Source organism: Ixodes scapularis, unplaced genomic scaffold (assembly GCF_016920785.2).
Source record: "Ixodes scapularis isolate PalLabHiFi unplaced genomic scaffold, ASM1692078v2 PGA_scaffold13__105_contigs__length_92229423, whole genome shotgun sequence".
In the NCBI taxonomy this organism is placed as follows: Eukaryota; Metazoa; Arthropoda; class Arachnida; order Ixodida; family Ixodidae; genus Ixodes; species Ixodes scapularis.
The window spans coordinates 7,454,688-7,475,340 of record NW_024609839.1 but is presented as its reverse complement, the minus strand read 5'-3'; the positions used below and the strand labels follow the sequence as shown (position 1 = coordinate 7,475,340).

The 20,653-nt window shown below is 44.9% G+C and overlaps 1 protein-coding gene across 3 annotated transcripts; it reads right to left on the bottom strand.

The window, feature by feature from the left end:
- Positions 1–763: 763 nt before the first annotated feature.
- On the bottom strand, positions 764–19,449 carry LOC8037496 (acid ceramidase). Of its 3 annotated transcripts, XM_002405127.5 has the most exons (13): positions 19,242–19,449; positions 17,896–17,939; positions 17,716–17,800; positions 14,633–14,716; positions 14,446–14,524; positions 14,240–14,314; positions 14,121–14,166; positions 9,200–9,344; positions 8,846–8,900; positions 6,508–6,674; positions 5,797–5,970; positions 1,467–1,523; positions 764–1,040 (listed from the first exon to the last, which is right to left on the bottom strand). In XM_002405127.5, exons 1-13 carry the CDS (start codon positions 19,305–19,307, stop codon positions 951–953), a joined length of 1,167 nt encoding a protein of 388 aa, XP_002405171.3. In that variant the 5' UTR covers positions 19,308–19,449; the 3' UTR covers positions 764–950. The 3 variants fall into 3 exon arrangements, with proteins under 3 accessions (XP_002405171.3, XP_040067759.1, XP_040067760.1); XM_040211825.3 differs by lacking the exons at positions 764–1,040; positions 1,467–1,523 and adding an exon at positions 2,736–4,120 and having other exon boundaries at positions 19,242–19,378; XM_040211826.2 differs by lacking the exons at positions 764–1,040; positions 1,467–1,523 and adding an exon at positions 3,987–4,137 and having other exon boundaries at positions 19,242–19,371.
- Between the last annotated feature and the right edge of the window lie 1,204 nt (positions 19,450–20,653).

Below are 20,653 nucleotides of genomic sequence, written 5' to 3'. Positions count from 1 at the left end.
GACATACCAATATCTTGTAAAGTAGTACTTTAAGTACAATTGTACTGCAAGTGCTTCCCAACAGTATATTAGGGTAATAGTAGTTTGGCTCGTTTGATATAATTGATATGCAATTCCCTCGGTGGACTTGGAGCGCCCCAAAAGGGCCTGAAGCTCGCATCTTTAGTGTGGTAGATGCAAACGCATGCTTGCACGCCCAAAAAGATACCCACAAAAAAGTGTTTTAAAACCGCTCCCAATCCACCAAAAATTCTCCTTGGCAGATTAGTCCAGCACTGCTGGCGATGAGCATTAGAGATATGGAGTCGGGACGCATCAGGTGATATCGTTTAGCTCTGTTGTGGATCGTTTTCACCTTTCTAGAGGACGGAAACCAGTTTTGTGCGGTTTCAGATGAAACTGTGCTTGCAACAATGATTTTATGCACTGCTGAAATATTGTAACTCTCTTATTTTCTCTCTCTCTCTCTCTCGCTCTCCTCCTCCTCCCCCCCCCCCCCCCCCATTTCTCAGCGTACTAAACATATATACTCACAAGCCAAAATATACGACACCTAAAAACAGAATTAGTCTTAAATTCACTGTAGCTTACCTTTCTTTGGGTATGAGATATCAGATAAGATAACCCATTGCTGGGTGATCTGGATCTATAGAACACACAATTGGTTCGTTCTCGTCTGTTTCCATCTGTATCGCTTTTCTAAAACGTCGACTCCTTCGAGACCCGGTGACTGAAGGACATATAAGTTCTACCTGAAAACGGCTGTGCTCGAAGCATACTTTATTGTATTTATTATTTTTCATCGAGCGATCTGCTCGCCATCATCTGTGTTCTGGCCCGCGACATTGCACAGGCTATATCACAAATCCGGTCCGCAGTACGGGGGAGGTTACCGCGGATCCAGCCCGCAGTCTGAAAGGGTTCAGGAACACCCCGTCTTTGAGCTCCGGCTACCATGGAGTGCACGGGGGTTTGCAGCTCTGGATGTATGTCTCTATCTCGCCGGTGGACGCTCGCATCAAGGCCGTGTACACCGTTAGCTGTGGAACAAACAAACAAACAAAAAAAGTCGTAATAGAGGGCCCACAATTTCGGGGGAGGAAAGTTAAATGTAAGCTGTTGTTGATGCTGCTTTTTTGTCTTTGTTATTTCTGTTCAAAAACTAGGTTGTGAAAACATGGGCACAAACATGTTTCTTTGCTCTACATCAGCTACGAATCATTAGGCCAATCAAGCAAAACCAAAAATGCAAACGTCATGGCGCTCGTCATCTTTCAGTGCGTACCAGCTAAAGCGATCAAGCCCAGGGCATGCACCTCGCGCTTCTGGTATGTGTGTGTGCTTTTGATTTCTTTTTGACTACAGGTAAAAGGAAAGAGATATCCCAAGTACAAAAACATTTCACAATTCCTCTAGGGAACCTGGCAGGTTAGCAATAAGGTGCCGATAAAACGTTCAAATCTTACCAGGTTAAGAACAGGTTGAGTTGATAGGACGTCAAAGAGTCCTTTGAAACCAAGGGCCTGAGGTAAAGAAAGAAAAAAAAAAGACAAACAGATTCAGTCACGTTCGATGCGGAAGACATGACGTTGCCACCTATGCTCGGCTTCACAATAATTACGTGGCTTGAAATCCACGAGTGCTTCAAACACTTGCATTTGTCTGTGACCCTGTGCGCTGTGCTCGCTTGTGACCACTTACAACTAGGCTGTGCACTTTCTGGTTTTAATCAAAAAAACAGTGATAAACATCTGCCGGTGACGAAAATACAAAATCGGTTAAAATCGAAAAACACCGGTAGTTCAATATTATCACTCTGATTAAAACCTAAATACACCAGTCCTTGAATGTTTCCTCCCTAGCGATGGCTATTTTCTTCGAGACTCCTTCCCCTTACAAAGGTTCGTCAAACGTGTTGTCTCGTGGATCCTAAGTCGTTTCGGACGGTTACCGGACATTTTATCGATTGCCCTCTTCGTTGAAGAAGTAAACATTTTATTTAATGTCCTTTCATCGAATCACTCAATGCATTTCATCAAATTTCACTTTATTGAATTTTAGAGCATCACTCTCGCTTCTGAGTTGATTTCATTCTGCCATCAAATCGCAAGAAATAAAATTACTACCCTGGTCACGTTTTCCCGAAACGTTTGGTTACCGAGTGGCATGACAAAGCTGGAGTGGGTCCGCAAATTACTGCTTTCCGGTAAAAGTGGCTGCATTTGTTCACGCATGAAAGGTACATCCGGAAAGGAATACAGAATATTTCACGAAAAGTGGACAAATTCGATATTGTGAAAACTACTCATCACAACAAAAAAGGCTTGTTTCCTTTTGGTCCTGGGCCAGGGGCCTATTTAGAAAAATTATTAATGTCCGAGATAATTAGATTTTTAATGTGTTTAAGGGCAAGGCTTCAATTAGAAAATTGCTCAGCATCATCGAAAAACACTATATCAATAAATTGCAGAACGATAGAAGGCATGCGCAGCACTTTACGGCTTTCTAAAAAAACGCAGATTCAACGGGTATTTAAGTTTCGGTTTGCAATCGGAGCGCAGCTCGGCCCCGGCGGCACCGCGCCCCATGGAGCAATCATAAAACCAACCTTTGCTGCGCTGTCCTCGCACAATGCAGCAGAGGCTGGTTATACTATTTGTTCATGGGGTGCGGTGCCGTCAGTGCCAAGAAGCGCTTCGATTGCAAACCGAAACTTAAAAACTCGTGGAATTTGTGTGGTTTTTCAGGACGCCGTAAAATGCTGCGCGTGCCTTCTATCGTTCTGCAATTTGTTGATTTAGTGTTCCGTGACCATTTTGTGTGGGGAATTAGCAGCGAGGCGATACAACAGAGGCTGCGTGTTGAACAGAAGCTAACGTTCCACGTGGAGCATGACTTAGCGCTCACGGCGGAAGCCGCAGCCAGGCAGCTGAAGGATCTCAACAAGGATCGAAAGACACGTCATGGGTGGCGATGGCGGCAGGCACACAACGGCAGAAAGGAGCTCGCCTCACGAAAAGAAAGAGAGTTGCTACCATTGTGACGGTAAGCATCTTCCAACTTCATGCAAGGTCAAAACTTCAACATGCTATAAGGGTCAGAAGCTAGGGCACATCGCGGCAGCGTGCCGTTTGAAAAAACAGGCGGTGAAGCCAGCGCCGGGAGGCAAGCAGGGCAACGCAAAACAGGTCCATGAAGTGGATGAGTTATTCCTTCGCGAGCTAGCCGAGGCACAAAAGAAGTAGATGATCGAGGTTGCCCTTGCAAATGAGCAAGTCACCATTGAGGTGGACTCTGCTGCACCCGGTTTGATAGTCAGTGCACATGTACAGCAATATTGAAGCAAGCTCAAGAAAAAAGATCCCCATCATGAATCAAGCACCAAGCTGGTCATATGAAACGCTGTCGAATCTCAGTAAAGCGATGGTGGACATTGTGTTTAGAGATTACATTGCAACGTTACCATTGCTAGTGGTTGGCAGGTAAGGCAACAGTTTACTGGGCAAGAACTGGTTTCCGGTGCTAGGAACTGGAATGCAAGGCATCCAAAAGCTGAGCAGCTCCGAAGAGGATCTAACAGAAACTTCAGGAGATTTTCGGCAATGACTTGCTAGGACTTATAGGAGCACCGCTTCACATTGAACTGAAAGGCACTGCCGAGCCTAAGTTCCTCGAGTGTCATTTGGTGCCATTTGCTCTTATTGAAGACGTCAACAACGAGCTGGACCGCCTCCAGAAGCAAGGCATCTTGGAGCCTACCCAGTATGCCAGCTGGGCGACGCCACTGGTAGTGGTGAGAAAAAAAGGTGGGTCCCTGAGACTGTGTGGGGATTATCGAAGTACGGTGAACAAGGCAGTGAAAAGCAATGTTTACCCTCGAGCGACCACCACCGAAGTGTTTGCGGCAATAGGCACCAGTTGCATCTTCACGAAACTCGACCTCGCGCAGGTCTCCCAGCAGCTGATGCTGAACGATGAGTCCGCAGAGCTCCGTACAATCAACAGTTTGAAAGGACTGTACCGAGTCCGACAATCGCCCTTTGGTGTTTTGGCAGCACTGGGGCTGTTTCAGCGTGTCGTCTGCAGTCTGATCTCTGGGATCCCTGGTGTTGTGGCACACCTGGATGATATCATCATCTTTGGAAAAATGGAACAAGAGCACGAGTGTGTGGAGGCAGGGCCGGATTAAGGTACGAGCTAAGGGGGCTGCACCCTTGGGCCCTAGGCTGTCAGGGGGCCCCATGCTGGCCCCTGAAAATTTAAAAATGTTAGTCTTTTTTTTTGTTTTGTTTTTTTATTTAAGTTTAGGCAGAAAGCAAAAGAAACACTCCAAAGGGCCTCTGGCACAATGGCCTTCTCGTTCTCTTTTCCTCAACAAGGAAACAAGGATGCCATAAAGTTCCCCTCTCTAGATCAGCTGGCGTTTGTGAGCTCGTACAAGAGCGGGCCAGAACAACAAAATTTAACACGGCCTCCCATGCCCCTTGTTAGATTTTTTTTTTTTTTTTTTGAGCTTGATGGAAGGACGGTTATGCAGCTTTCTTTTGTACTGGGGCCCCCTTAGCGTGTTTTACGGACAATTGTGGGCAGGAACTTAAGCAAGCGTTAAGCAAGCAATGCAGACGGTTCACACATGTTGTTTTAAACTTTTTTGCGAAACTCCATATGGAGTTTATTCCAGAACAATAAGTTTGGAACAAGCAAAAAGGTGCCCGTAAATCTTCCGGACACCGTCTCTATATCCATCAACAAAGAGGCGTTTTAAGGAGCCGGCTCTTAAGACGCCCCTCAACAGTTTTCAATGGGTACTGACTGCAAGAAAGTGCTCTAGAGTCGGTATCTGGTCTGCCAGTGCAACTGAGCACTCTTCCTTTCAGCGACTGATATGCGGGGGGACGGAAATGTCCCCCCGAGGCCCTAACGCTTATTGTCGCTGTTCTTCAGCCGGCCTCCGTAGAATGCTAGGCATGCGCTCGTTGGGCAGTCGGTTCAGAGACGTGTAGCGAGCGTCCACAGAACTGCAAGCAGCTTGCGAAATGAATTATAGGTCACTGTTGTCCTGAGGTAGGGTAGCTAGCGTGTGTGCACCGCAAACTCCGTACGGCGTAAAAATAAATAGGTTGGTTATGTGGATTTGGAATTCGGGGAGAAATCGGGTTTAACCCGATCCTCCTAAAACATGTTCAGGGCGTAAAAATCGGGTAAAATCGAGTTTTACCCAAAAACTAACAACCCTATATATATATATATATATTATTAAGTTTCCTTTTCTCCGCACGATACATACCTTTTGCAGGAGCGATTTGACCCGCATTTCAAGGAACAGCCGTGTACAAAAGACCACCCTAGCGAACCACGTGGCATTGCTTCGTACGAGACTTCCGATGCTGTGTTGTCAAAGTGTTTGACAATCTCTTTGGCTCGAAGGAACGTATCTTTCGCTACATGTCAAGGTATATGTTAAGAGGAAGAATATAAAACAAATTGGGTTGTGTGTGTGTTTATACAGCCTAGAACTTGGTCTGCCTCACAGGGGCGACGAGTCTCCCAGCTGAAGATGAGAAATTTAGCCAGTGCGGTACAGCCGCTAGCCTGGGGTCTTTAACGTGCATCACGCAGTAGTGATACACGACCGCACGCCGGTACGATGCTCATCCAGATCGAAACGGGCAGGGGTGGGGCTCGAACCCAGGATCCCTGGGTTCTGCAGCGCGAGCTTTCGCTCCACGTGCTCCGAGCTGGTGTGCGCTAGACCACTCGGCCACCGATCCCCCCCGAGGAAGAATATAGACCTACCTGCTGTGTCATGTTCCTCATGCACTTGATACCGGGGCCGCGGCGATCGTCGTACGACGGCGGCGTCTTCCAGTGGTCGTAGTTGGTCTCTAGCAGAAACCACTTGTCCTTTGTGTCCGAAAGCTGGTACACGTCCGCGTGGTCGCTATTCCTGCTCCTCGTTATGATGGCAGCCTGTGGAACAAAAAAAAATGCACCTCTTTCACATAAAGAAGACAACAAGCGGTCAAAGCTCCAACTACGCTTGGCGTCTGAAAGGGGAAGGAGATGATGAGAGCAGCAGGAGAAAACAGAGAGATGAACTGTGTGGCCTGGCTCAGAAGGGGAGATGCGCTACATCTCCTACCTACCTCCTCCGCAACCCATATGAATCGCGGAGGAAGCAGGAATGGCAGTGCCTTTTTAGTTTCGTACGCCACCCGTAGTTCAAGTCTTCGCCGCTGCGTGAGGGGGGGCCTGCGCATGAACAGAACTGAAATAGGTCCATTGACAAACCCTTGATAAGACGAGAAAATTGCCGGAGTAAAATTAATAAGTGGGCAAGCTGGTACATGTTTAACTTGTGAAGCGCCTAAAAAATGAGGTCACGAGGAAGACGAGACAGGACCAAGCGGTGAGGTTACTCCTGCGACTAAGCGCAGGAGTAACCTTGCCGAAACGGAGGAAAGCGATAGATGAGACATTTGATTGGTCCTGCGTGGTGCACCTTACCTCTCCAGATTTGGTTCCACCGAGGATGAAGTAGACGGGGGCGAGAAGTTTTGTCGTGGACAGTGTCATTTTGGCGACGTCGTAGCTGGTTGCGTTTTCCATCAGGTCCCGCGTCAGGAACCCAACCCAATGCTGACTGTGGTCGCCGAGAATCCACTCAAGCAGGCCTAAAAAGAGCAGCATTTAAATGCCGATATAATTAAGTTGGAGATCGCTCGTGCTCATTTTGGGCCTCAAAACCCAGTTCTATGACGTGGTTGGGTTAGGAGACAGAAAATAAAGTGAAGAACTGAAGAACTTCCATGGAACTACTATATAAAAAAAAAATATATCCGGGGTAAAATAAAAGCAGCGTTTGAAAGTCTTTGAATTCCAGCGGAGTTGCTGGACTTTGGGTTTTAGGTAGCAAGAAATTATCACATTTTAAAGGTATCTATGTGCGTGTGCAGTGCTCACGGAAGTTGGGAACAAATGCCTTTGTTTACATGTACGGGGACTTCCCGAGAAAGGAGAACCGTGTTTTTCGGCCCTCCTAAATAAATTATGCATCGCAGAGTGCTCAAACTTTGTGAAAATCGGAAACTAGCAATTCAGATAGAATGTGAAAATTTTAGAACATGACATTACCTGGATCAAAAGATCATTGAGGAAAAACTAACTTTCTCTTATAAGCCAACCACCTAACGCTAATTTCATCAAACCAAAAAATGACATTGCTGGTGCCTGTAGCATTTATATCAGTAAAACAAACTTGTCAGCAAGAAAGAAAACAATATTTTCTTCCTTACTGACAAGCGTTTCTCACTGATTATATATATATATATATGGGTGATTTCATCTCAACTCAGGCACGAATTTTGGGTCAAATTTTTAATTTTTGTCAAAAAAATATGTTTTTGGGCAATTCCTATAATAAAGGAAGACGCAAACGGCGACTTCGTCAGATTTTTTTGTTCTCAAGGTATGGACAGTTGAAGCGGCCAAGGTGCAAACTGATGTTTTTCCAGCTTATCGGAGGTGCCATATTTCACTCCCATCACTTTTCCCTATGTTTTACGCTAAATCAATATAACTTTTTAAGAACACTCTCGCGATATGCTTTTTTATGCTAATTAAGCATCTAGGTCATAAGATCCTTAATGTTCTTGTTTCTTTAATTGTCAAACCGCCTCTGCGACAATATTTTAGAAAGTTCAGCAAGCTGTTGTGCTGTGCGACCTAATCAACATATTTTTATGATCTTTACATCACCGTAGGACTCTAATTAAGCTCTTTCTTTTGAGTATATATCTGAATATTTTGCGCTGAATATATAATGCGCAACATCTGCCTGAAAAACTAATATTTGGAGTCGATTTTCTAAAAAGAAACACTTTTTATTTTTTATTCACAGTTAGGTAATATAGTAGTCTATCACGAACTACCAACAGAAATTGTAATATATTGTTTGCATGGCCGCTATTAAGACTCGAATCTCCTGCTATGAGCTTTTTAAACAAGTCTTCGCACAGACGCTCTGCTGAGCAGAATTTTGACCTACGTAAGGTTTTCTATTTATTGTTAGCAGTTACCTCAATATCCAACCATAAACATTATTGAAATTTGGAATAGTGCACTTTTAGAAGTCCGTATCCACAAATACAACCAAAATACAATTTTCTAGATTACAGTTTTTAATAGTCTACTATTGTATCTAAAAGAATAAAGATTAAAAATTAAAAAAAAGGGTTTTTTGAGAAAAATAATTTTAAACATGCAACTTTTGTTATTTTAAACACTGTTTATGCGATGATAGCAATATAACTAAGTACCAGATCTGAGTGATATTAGTTTATCTATAATCAGCTTGTTTTGGGTTTTCGGTAGATCTGAAAAAGATCATTTACGTTAAGTTTAACAAAAGTGGGGACCTGTCAAAGTTGACCGAAAATCGACCTAAGAGGTCAGTTTCACATTGTGTTATAAAAATTTAAAAAACTTATAAATTTGTATTTTATCCAGAGTGTCTTTATAGTACCTACTAAATGCTAGAAAAAGTTTAAAAAAGACAAAAAGAAAATAAGGGCAGCAGAGGGTGCCACACATACGACCTGCGACAGCAAGAGAAAACCCTCATTTCTGCTGCGGCGTATCCTACGCTCCATAACTCGAGAACCAGAAATACGAGAAACTTGCAGGTGGTGCCCTCCTTTCTTTTTAAAATGCCCCCCAGTACATATATTCTCTTTTCGCAGAAAAATAAAGGTTAGGCACTCTTAGCCTGCCCGATTAGAGATGAAATCACACACATCTATATTGATCTGGTGCCTGTAGCGTGCATAAAGAGATGTGAGCTCACCAATAAATCCGCCATTCAAACTGAAGCGTTCGTTGATCGTCAACGAGAAGGCACCCTTGAAATATAAAAAAAAGATGGCACGTTCTTAAAACAGGAATTACATTGTTCAATCGAGAGAATGATAGATACGAGTGAAATAATCCACTTCCACGTTTTTAGTTTTTCAGTTTGAAGAAACCGTAGTTTCAAAGATCAAGCAGAGTACTCTTAGTAACAACCCACTCTACTTATGAGCGACGTGAACGCCAGGTATGTATCACCGATAAATCTAGTCAACATTCTTTTCCTGGTTAGTGTTGTGGACAAAAAATGGTCCTATGACAGGAAAGTAAATAAATGACAAGCAAGGTACACCTTTTTAACGCCAGTCAGCACGCCCAAGTAACCTGCAAAGCTGACGGCCTTGAAGACAGTCTTTCCAGATCTCTGGAAGTCCAATTCGACCACTGTCGGTCTAAGCGTTTCTGTCATGGCCCAGGTATGATTCTCCCTGTCCCATCTGGAAGCAGGATGTCCAAATAGAGAATTTTTAAATAAACAGCTCCAGTAGCATATACAGTGCATCGAAGGTGAAGAAAATCGTAACAAGCTCCTCCCACAAAACCCTCTTTCCACTTTGGCAGAGCGAATGCCGGAGAGGCGGAAACCATCAATCATGGCGAGCAGAGATTTGTGGGTAGGGCCTCCTTTTCTTAACCTACGACAATCGAAAGTTCTACATTGTGCTCTGGCCCGTGCCCTAGCAGACGACGAGGATCACAAGTGCACCACCAAATAATATAGAACTACGGTACACAGTTCACGTGACATCCACCAGTTTGTGGAACACTTCTGAGAATCCTGCGCACAATTTACTGTCTGCCGAGTATGAAATGAACGATTAACAGCACCTGCACACGTGTATTGTCGTCTCGCTCAGGAGCGCGAGACGACAATACACTGAAATAGAACACATCAGTGAATTCATACAATATGTTGAAGTTATATTACTTAAAAATGCATTTCGCCTCGACTTTTTTTAAAATGTACTACATTATTTCCACTGGTATTCGACGTACGAGGTAAGCTGCCTTCCCTGTAACAGCCCGTGAGTAAAGCCCGACACATGTTTGTTGACTGCAATGCCAACCCATTTTGCCCTCGGTGAAGTCCGTCGTATCGGTGCTGGCTCGATTGACAGGATCACGGGGCGGATTCCACGCTGCCATAATAGGCAGATTCACGGAAAGGGGAAGAGCCTCAAAAAGAAGAGAGCTCCGTGGAGCAAGGCCGGCCCTCCCCTGTCGAGAGCCCCTCGGGCCGTTGTAAATGAGCGCTTGTCGCAAGTAGGTTTACTTTTCGGAGGAGCAGATACGTCCAGATATAGAGGTCCCAAAGGGTGTGCCGGTGGCAAGTCACCCAACAAGGACGAGCGAGTTCACAATGGCAAAGTCTCGCAACCTGGACGCACCCCGATATGCCGACGCCCAGCTGGGCCTAGATAGGGGTGCAGGGAACACGTGGGTCCCACAAATGAAAATCCCCCGGATAGCTCTAATGGGACACGACTTCGAAATGTATATAAACATAATAGCCACATTAAAAAAAAAAGTGCAACAGCAAAGAATCCCCCCCCCCCCCCCCCCCTAGTTCTTCCTTTTCCTCTGATCCTCTCTTAAATGTTTTAATGAATACGTCAACCATTAAAGGGATGCTGAACCGAAATCTGGATTCCCCAAAACACGCAGCAAAAGCGTGCAACGGTATGCTATAAACACCAAAACATCCCGCATACAGCGATATCTTGAACGGATGACCGCATTCTTAAAAAAAAAGAGGTGCATTTGGCAGGAATGTTGACGTCATGTTTCTCCAAGAAGGAGAGGGAACAACCTCGCATCTTCTCCGCCTCGCGGCTTTGAGGAAGCAAAGCGAAGAGGAGGAAACTAGGTATCTTGACGTCACGCGCCTCATCGGCCTGGTTCAATCTCGACTTCTTTTTCCAAAAATACGGCCGTCCATTTGAGATATTGCCTTACTAGTAGTGTTGTAGGGGTTGTAGCATCCCGCGCCTACATCTCCTGCATTGTTTTTTTTTTCTTTAAATCCAAATTTCGGTTCACCGTCCCTTTAAAGCGGCGCTGAAACCCCAAAGGTCATATTTATTTGTTGTCTAAAATGACGCAAGTTGTAGTCAGACGCGGAAAAAAAACACAACGCAAAAAAAAACATTTCTTTACGCACAAACGCACCTTATTTTTGATGCCACCCTTCTCTCCCCTTTCTCACCTCCTTGCTTCTTTTTATTTGAGACGCAATCGATTATGAAATTTGGAAGCTCTGTAAGTGACACTTCTATAATATTTAATAACAACATTCGTAAAACATGCTTTTCAATGCAATTGCGGACGCACTTGAAAAATAATTTTTGAAATACCAAAAATCAGAGTCCAAAGTGATGCCGCCGCCCATGGCTTTTTATCCTCCCTCGGAGAACGTGGTGGCGTTCGACACATGTAGCACTAAGGAGGATCGGTGAATCAGGGAATCGGATGAAGTTCTCTATTTTAAACACCCAACAACCTCTCAGACTTTGAAAAAGGAATTTTTAGGGTAACATACAGGCATCATTTTCAATTGTATCAGATAATAATAAAAAAAGATTTTGATCTGTCAGTGCCCCTTTAAACGGGCCCTGCAATCCTATTTAAGCACCTACCTTTTTTGCTGTTTCCACATCTCTTGTGGTTCGAGCAACCCAGCGGGCATGGAGAGAGTAATAAATATCACTCCGTCATATTTTCACCGGACGACGCGGAAACCTCCTCCACCTACGGGAGCGACCCGTGGTGCCGACTGCACGTGGCATGCGACGAATTCGTAACGCTGACAGTCCCGGTCCGCTCCTGCTTTACGACTGGTTAGAGCCGATAAAAGTTTTTCTTTAGTCGAAGTACAAAAAATAAGTGGCACGAACCATTTCAATTATTTACGAAAGCAGTTTTTGTTCAGTGTTGTAGACGTGGAAAGAAATGCAGTTTGGAAAGTATGGAAACAAGAAACAAGCGCGATGACCCATTGACATACCCGCCACCAAGTGGTGGAAGATGCGGGGCAGGCCGGTGCAGGCACCCCTGCGGATCCTAGCAAACGACGCACGACGCCGGCGGTTCATTTTGCAAAAAGCAAAAGAATGAATTTGTCTCTTGTGGTCGTGCGCCACAGGAGACCCACCCGGAACTTGAGCAACGTCGAGGTGAGACCAAGAGACTTCGCCAGCGCACTCCAGACGCTTAAAGGGATGGTAAACCGAAATTTGGATTTAAAAAAAAAAAAAACAATGCAGGAGATGTAGGCGGGACCCTACAATCCCTACAACACTACTCGTAAGGCGATATCTCGAATGGATGGCCGTATTTTTGGAAAAAGAGGTCGAGATTGAACCAGGCCGACGAGGCACGTGAGTGGAGATATCTCGTTTTCTCCTCTCTTCGCTTCGCTCCCTCAAGGCAGGGAGGCGGAGAAGACGCGAGGCCGCTCCCTCTCCTTCTCGGAGATACATGATGTACACATTTCTGTCAAATGCGCCATCCGTTCGAGATATAGCTGTACGAGTTTTGTTTCGGTGTTTGTAAAATACCTTTGCACGTTTTTACCGCCGTGCTTTGTGGAATCCATATTTCGATTCAGCATCCCTTTAAAGGGGTACTGACACATCAAAATCATGTTTTATTTTATTATCCGAAACGATTGAAAATGATGCCGGGACAGTACCCTCAAAATTCGAAACTTGGGAATTCAGTATTTCTGAATTAAAAAAACAATTTCCAAATGCCGAATTTGAAGTTCCCGCGCGGTCCGCGCCAGTGCAGTGCGTCAAACTTTGCGGTCTCCTGCGACTCGACTTTCTTTCGGACCTCCGCTCCACGCTGTGAAGCAAAGCGCCGTTGGCACCGCGACTCGAAGCGATGAGGAGGTGAGCAGGCGGGATAGAAGGGTGCCGGCGCGGGAAAAAAACGGTTTCTTCGTCGACTTGGCGATAAGCCTCTGCTCGAGCACCGCCAAGTTTTCCGAGGGAGGATACAAATCCAGGAAGCGACATCACACCGAAATCTGATTTTTGGTATTTCAAAAAGAAAGGCTGCAGTGCCTTTGCAATTGCGTTAAAAAACATGCTTTACGATTGCCGTTATTAAATGTTATAGAAATGTCACCTACAAAGCTTCTAAATTTCCTGATTTTTGACGTCACCGATCAAAAGAAGCAAGGAGGTGAGCGCAAGAGATATAAACGCCAAAAATAAAAAGGTACGCGCGCGCGCAAGGAAATTTTTTTTTGCAATGCGTTTTTTTTTTTTTTTTTTGCGTGTCTATGACTACAGCTTGCATCGTTTTAGACAATAAAACAGAATACGACCTTTGGGGAGTCAGTGCCCCTTTAGGGAGGAGTCTCCTCGTACGGTACCACTCCCATCTCTGCAGTCCTATCGAGGATTCGGAGGTCCAACTCCGGGAAACCCGGTAAATACATGCCCCCAAGCGTGGTAGAAGGCTGAAGCAAGCAATGCGCCATTAACACGCATGCGGCTGTAGGAAAAGCGACCATTAACGTAAGCCACAGCCGATTGGCCAGTCGCTTTGCTTCTACCATTGCCCACCTGAGCCAGGACCAGGGAAGTCATGAAGAAGGTTATATTTTGTTTGCCTTTGTAATTTTAATATGCCTGTAACTTAAAAAAGAAATTTCGAGAAAAGAAAACTTTCACTAAGCTACTACAGTCACTGTACTCATGTACGGTGCAAAAATAAAACCAGTCACAAATTCCTTGCAGGGCCCCTTTAAGACTCCTAAAGTTTCTTTATGGTTTCACTTTATGCATACTGATTACAGGGTACTCTAGTAATGAACATACTTTGCACCCGCCAGAAACAACTAATGTAGATTTTTGTAGACAGCTGCAGTAGCAAAACAAAGTTATGATGCTAGCCTGCAAATGCAGAGGGCAAGCGCAGCTAAAGTTCTACAGCAGACAACAATTGAATGGCAGATGCTGAATGGTGTTGAAAGCAGGCGGATAACAATCATATCAGACAAGCAAACAAAGCAACTGTGAAGCTAACAGTATCTTATAGATAACCGAGCAGAGGAAAACTACAATCTATCTACCATAGGACAGCAATGGACTCATGCCAGTGTGAAGTGCTATTTGAGTACAGAGTTGGGTAACACTGAACACGGAAACTAAGATAGGAACATGCAACCTATTACGGACGAATATGAGTGTTGAGATATTCACCCGAGGAAAAGTCCAAAGTCAAGATTCCGGGCATGATACAAGTTCCCTAAAAAACAGTACACCCGGTTTAAATGACTGGCTCGCCTACAACCACAAGAAAGAGAAAAGCTCTACAGTACCATTGAGGTCTTCTGCAACAATTGAAGTGCAGACTGTGAAGAACTCGTAGAAAACATTGTAAAGGATAACTTCGCCTAAAATACGACCAGAAAAATTTGTATCGCACCATGTAAACGTTGATTAGCAAGAAACATATCAAAAGGGGTGGAAGTCAAAACATCATCAGATGACACATTATTGATTGAGACGGTTGTAGGCATCATACCTAAAGGCAGTCCAGTTAGATTTGACAGAGCTTTCATTTCTTCCCTGAAAGTCCAAGGCAGGCTCTGGAGAAGCTTGGGCTAGCAATTTTTATTGAAGAAAGGTAAGCCCATTTAAGTAAACCAAACACAATTTTTTTTATATATATATATATATATAGAGAGAGAGAGAGAGAGAGAGATAATTACCATGTCTTTGTCAACGAGTGACAAAATTCGACCTCCGAAGATAGAACCAAGTAGGTTCATGAGTGCCTCATGCATCCGATAAACCTAAAAGTAAAAAGAAAAAAAAAAAATGTCATTAAGTGTGACAATGTAAGTCATGCAATTCATATAAAATTTATTTAATTTTTTTATGAACCAACCATAGCAATGCGAAATACGAAATTGGCACAAGCTGGTAGGAACTTGAAGAAAAGAATACATTCTCCGAAGCTGGTTCATCATGTGCTTTGGTTGTGATCAGAGCAACTAATAAGTGTCAACCGTGAAAGGTTCACCAATGATGTCTCCAGCGATAGAAGAGGCATTTGACCCTTTGTAGCAGGTTCTGTAGCAGTCAAAATGTTGGCTTGGAGCAGCCAACAATGCTTTTGGAGCAGATGCCAATGTCTGTTAGCAAACCACTTGAAAATGAGAAAGTGATTGCATCTCTGAATTCTCTACGATAATGATCGAGGGTTCCTCTTTGCTACTGGAGCATTTTACTTATTCACCTTTTGTGATAAGAATAGATAAGGTGCAAGAGCAACACAAACCCTTCTTTTTGGAAATAACACTCTGGTCAGTGCAGGTTCCATTTACAATGCACATTAAAAAACAGTTGAAAAATGAATCATGGCACAGCACTTCAGTTGGGATAAAGCCCGTCTCCCTCCCCATTTAACACTCGACAGTTTATTCAGTTTGTATATGTGATTTCTGTAAAATGTCAGCAAGAAACCAGTATATCCGTTAACACACCTTAAAAAGAAAAAAAAATTGTTTTTTTGGAAAAATGGTTTTGTTGTTTATTTTGCCTTATCAAGGGGGTGCACGAGGGTTGCACCAGGTTCGGTTTTTGGGTGATACGTTTGCACCGCTTTGTATGAGTTGAGATCAAGACAATATGTACCCTAGCTGAAGGCCACGAAGACATGTGCAAACCGCCGAGAAACGGATGTGGGAGATGGTATGTATATTACTGCGTCAATAATGTTGTTTAAATTGTTTTGTTTCTCCCCTTCTTTTCGTCCCCCGTCTCCAGTTTTTTTTTTTTTTTTTTTTTAATGTGTAACATAAACCAGCTTGCATGTCTACTTACTCTACCTTAAATCATATTGACTAGTATGTCTATCAATAAAAACGTGTCCCCCAAGTTTAATGAGCCTACCAAACTCCAGATATTGTCACAAATGGCAGATAATGAGGCGACGAACAAAGAAAAGCAAACCGTTTAATTTGGTGAACTTGTGCCGAAAATAAAAACATGAATTTCTTGAGATGGAGCCTCGAGAAAGTTGGCTATTCATGATTTAAAGGGGCACTGACAGGTCAAAAGCATTTTTTTTCTTCATCATCCGAAACAATTGAAAACAATGCCTGTATATTAGTTTAAAAAATTGGAAACTTGGGAACTCTGTATTTGTGAAGTAAAAAAAATCAATTTCCCAAAGCGGAATTTAAAGTTCCCGCACGATCCGCGCCAGTGCAGCGACGTCAAAGATTGAGTCGCCCTGCAACTTGTGTTTGTCTCACGCCTCTGAACCGTTCTGACCCAAAGTGCCATGTTCGCCCGTGTCCTGTATTCAACCGCCCTTCTCCATGCATGCCGCCTATCGCTGGGTTGCCGGGAGATCTTCAAACGCATATTTGACTAATTTCACGATCATAACCTGCACTTATTATTTTTATACAGAAAATATGAAGATTCAAAGATATTAAAACACCATAAAACCCAAAAACATTCTTTCGCAAAACATCTCCGTTTCTTGACCTGATCCAGGCGCTCCCCCGTGTCATCCTCCGGTACAAAAAGGTGACGCTCAACGCATGCACTGGTGAGAGGTGTTCGAAATTGACATAAGGGGCTAAAGTGCTACAGTACACTGCAGCAAGTGCACAGACAGACACGATAATCGAGAGATCTCATCAGGAGTACAAGACCCGGGTTCTGTCCTATCACAGTAGTCGACATCCTCTTATTTTGCAATTTTTTCTCGCAACTTTTAGCTTTTCACACTGCCAACATCGTTTGGCGATGAACTGACCAGTGCAGTTGATAAACAATATCTGTACCTCATCTCACCTTAAAGTGCAGCTGACCCTACGAGCCAATGAGACCGATCCAACGGCATAAAAGTGCGACCTCGTGGCATTCGTCATCTTCCTGCGCGTGTTCTTTCATCGGCAAGACCAATCATGGGTGGCGAATGTCCCGTGACTCGCGCTTTTAGTTGCCTGCTCGCGGTTGCATCCTTTTGAGTTTTCAACTGCACTCTGGCCCAATATGATGAAACAAACTATATGGTCAATATGGAGACCCCTCAACATAGATTTTTTTACTATTTTCCTTTCCTCCTACTTATCCAAACATTAGAATCGACTGATAAAAAAAATATTTTACTTTTTTGCGAGGCACGTCAGCACAAAATGTAGCGGACTTTTGCTCGTAGCACAATTTGGCGCGGCGCTTCCGTCGTTGCCAATAATAAAAGCCGCACAATGTCATTTTGAGGTAATCGCAGGAAGAGTGAGCAAACACAGATTGGTCGGCATTGGGCTGGGCCTCACGCCCAGTCAATGCATCACGACGAGGACAGGACGTCTCCCTCGAATGCCTCTCGTATTAATGCCCCGCTGTGGGTCCGTGCTCCAAGCTCACCCATTATGTTCTGAAACGTGCTCATGCCTTTCTCATTTTGTCACTGATGGGAATCGTATTACATGGAGCCGAATGACTGGTGTTGGGTTGCCGGTGGCACGGCTGTCCTTTTAATTACTCGAGCCGCTGGGGCAACGAACAAAAGCAACCCACGGGCCTCGAGCACACGCAGCCTGCCCCAGAATGTATCCTGGGCAGACTTGCGCTTACTTCACCAGCTCCCAAACTAGCAGCCTACCAAAGGTACCTTCGCGTGCACGCTGCACGTGCTTCAGGTTGTTTCCGTTTGGCGCTCGAGTGGTTCTTGGGTATAACGAATGCAAATGTCCGAACCAGGCATTGGAATGAGTCAACATTTTTCCAAGATCTTTAACTTCTTCGGTGAGAGCCGTAATTAAAGTTTTACCTCTCGACGCTTTGCCGTCGCAACTTCTTTCCATCTCTCGGCTGGCGACAAGTCCAAATTGATGACGAACGAAGGAACGGCCGAGCTGCGTAAACGAAAACATCTCGGATAGAAGCTACAACTCAAAAACAGAAAGAATGAAGAGATTGGTCCACGTGCAAGAGGTACAGTTTGGCTCACCTATTCGACGGTTGCAATCCCCGCTGACATTCACCGAACTGCGTCTACGAAAAAGACGACACCTTGAAGGAAATCTGCGCGGCCAAGCAGTATGGCGGTGCTTCTTCAGTGCGGCATTGGGAAGCACCGCAATATGCATGCGTGTTCCAATATTTCCTCCGAAAATACATTTGTATTTGCATATTTGCATCACCATAAAATTTATGAACTGTATGCCAGCTATTCGAATTCAATCGAAAACGATGGACATCGCTGAAATTATAGGTCTCTTTCCCGCCGCTTAATGTCCATGTTGGAGTGAGACAAATTGGGAAATTGTCCACAATAAAGTTTTGGAAAACTGTCTAAGTATAGAATAAAAACAGAAACAGCGCAAATATGTGGACAAAGTAAAAGGTAACCGACAGTACACAGCACTGATTCTCACTGAAGTTTCTTCATGATGGCATCTAGTATAAACAACATACATGTGACTCAAATAAACCGTGCAAAGACAAAGAAATTAGTGTGTGGGTATGTTTATACAGTCTGAACTTAGTCTGCCTCAATGGGCAACTTGTCTCTCAGGTGCAGATGAGCAATTTAGCCAGTGTGGTACAACCACTAGGGTCTTTAACGTGCACCACACAGTAGCAATATATGACCGCATGCCAGTATGATGCTCATCCAGATCGAAACGGGCAGGAGGCTGGGATTGAACCCAGGATCCCTGGTATCTGCAGCACGAGCTTTCGCTCCACATGCTCCGGGCTGGTGTACACTAGCCCACTCGGCCACCGATCCCCCGGAAAAAAGACAAAACACTGGTATGCTTTCCCCGGTCCAACAATTGCTGCTCTTTCTTGGAAAGTATAATCAAAGGGGCGCTAAAGCAGTCCGGCCCGTCTCGCAAGCTTTAGTGATTTCATGAGCGATTCTGTCCCTATTTTTAAACACCACCACAATGAAAAACTTCCGGTTTTCTGTTATTTTTCTTTAACTGTAATTGCGTGGTTTGCATCGGGTAAAAACGAAGCAGTGATTTCCTTAGACAACCCCCATAGGGGTTTTACACTACCCTCGTTTTTCTAAGACACCCCCTTAGTTCGCAACTACTCGTCTATTCTCAATGCCCCCCCCCCCCCCCCCCCCTTCCTTAAACTTTAGACAGCCCCCCTTAATTTCAATTCCTGGGGAAACCCCTGCAACAAAGGGTGGCATCATGTAGAAAGTGCCAACTGAAGAAAACAGAGACATCCTTTAGAGGGAGATAAGGGCTTGTCTACTCGTCGTGGGCGTCGAATAGCAACTTACTTTACGGCAACATTTACGCGCAAGCGTCGAATAGCAACAGATGTCAAACTTACCGCCCTTGCCGCTGTAACAAAAGCAAGGCCCAGGGCTCCAAACAGCAGGCATTGGAGGGGCAACATGTCTTCCTGGGCACCAAGTTAGTTGTGCAAAGAAGCCGCGAGCACCGACCGGGGGTTGTCGTACGACACAGATTAGGTGGGGAAAAATGAGAGCGGGAGATCGACTCGCAAACTGGCCATCCGTCGGATCTTTCGGATAAGGCGCACGAGGCTGTGATAAGAGCAGTCGGGTTTGGAAAGCGATTCTTTCGCACTTTCGGCGACCTCCGCAATCCGTCGAGTGTTGTTAGAGATTTATGTCTAGCGTCCCGATGACGCGTCGGTGTCACGATGACAGCAAAATCGTATATCACCAGAGTGTTATGTGTCTACGGTTACATGTTTACCTCTCTCGGGAAGAGGTTAACAGGGCCAAAGTATGTGCGACAATGGTACGTGACTCATCTTTCTCTGGGTTCTTTGATGCGCACTGCTTTCGTCGAGCTGCGCGAGTGCTCGCGAAAGGTTATTTCGATTCACGCATGTGCAAAAGGCAAAGAATTTTGTGCTGGCACACCTGCACCTTTGATAACACTGAACACACAACAGCAATTTAACAGTTTTGATAAAGGTGTTCTTTCCAAAGCGATGCAACCTACGCGTCAGGAAATGTCACGAGATACAACCGCCATGCACGTTATGCCCGATTCACACGATGCAGTTTTAGAAGCGATTTCACAGTAATGTTGTTTGTGCGGGAAAAAGAAAGACAAGCGTGGTGGAGGTTGCGGTGCTCAGTGCTGCTGCAGCAAAATCTGTATCAGGCCTCCCAGTGAAAATGATCTAATAGACTATATACCTGAGCACTACACACACTGCAGCAAAGGCTAGACCTTTAGCAGTCCTGCATTATAATACTCGCCGGTGCAGTGGAAACAAATTCCAGTCATGCGACACACTTCCGACCAACACGCTGCTTAAAAATGAGACGGCACGCATCGACCCTCCACGTGCTTAGGAACTAGATTCAAGTCAAGCGATACGTCCGTGCACGCACCGACGGCAGCGCCATCGCAGCCGCTCCACGTCGAAGCCGCGTCTTGGTGTCTACTCGCGGACAACCTTCCGTGGCAGTCAAAGCTATGGGCTCGGGTGTGCTTGCGCACGTTGAGCGCACATCAAAGCACCCTCCCCTAATTCTCAAGTGCCACAGAAAGTTACCCGAGAGTATGCAGGGCCGTAGCCCGTAGTTTGCTTTTTGGCGTCACCTAAGGCCAACGTGGGACACAGTTTGGATACCGGTGCTGCGTCGGAATTCGGCCGAGACGCGTCATCACCGACTGGTGTTCCAGTCACCGAGTCGAACGTCAACGCACCCGTGTCCAACCCACGTCCCCATTTTGGATAGAAATGGGCCAAATCCAATG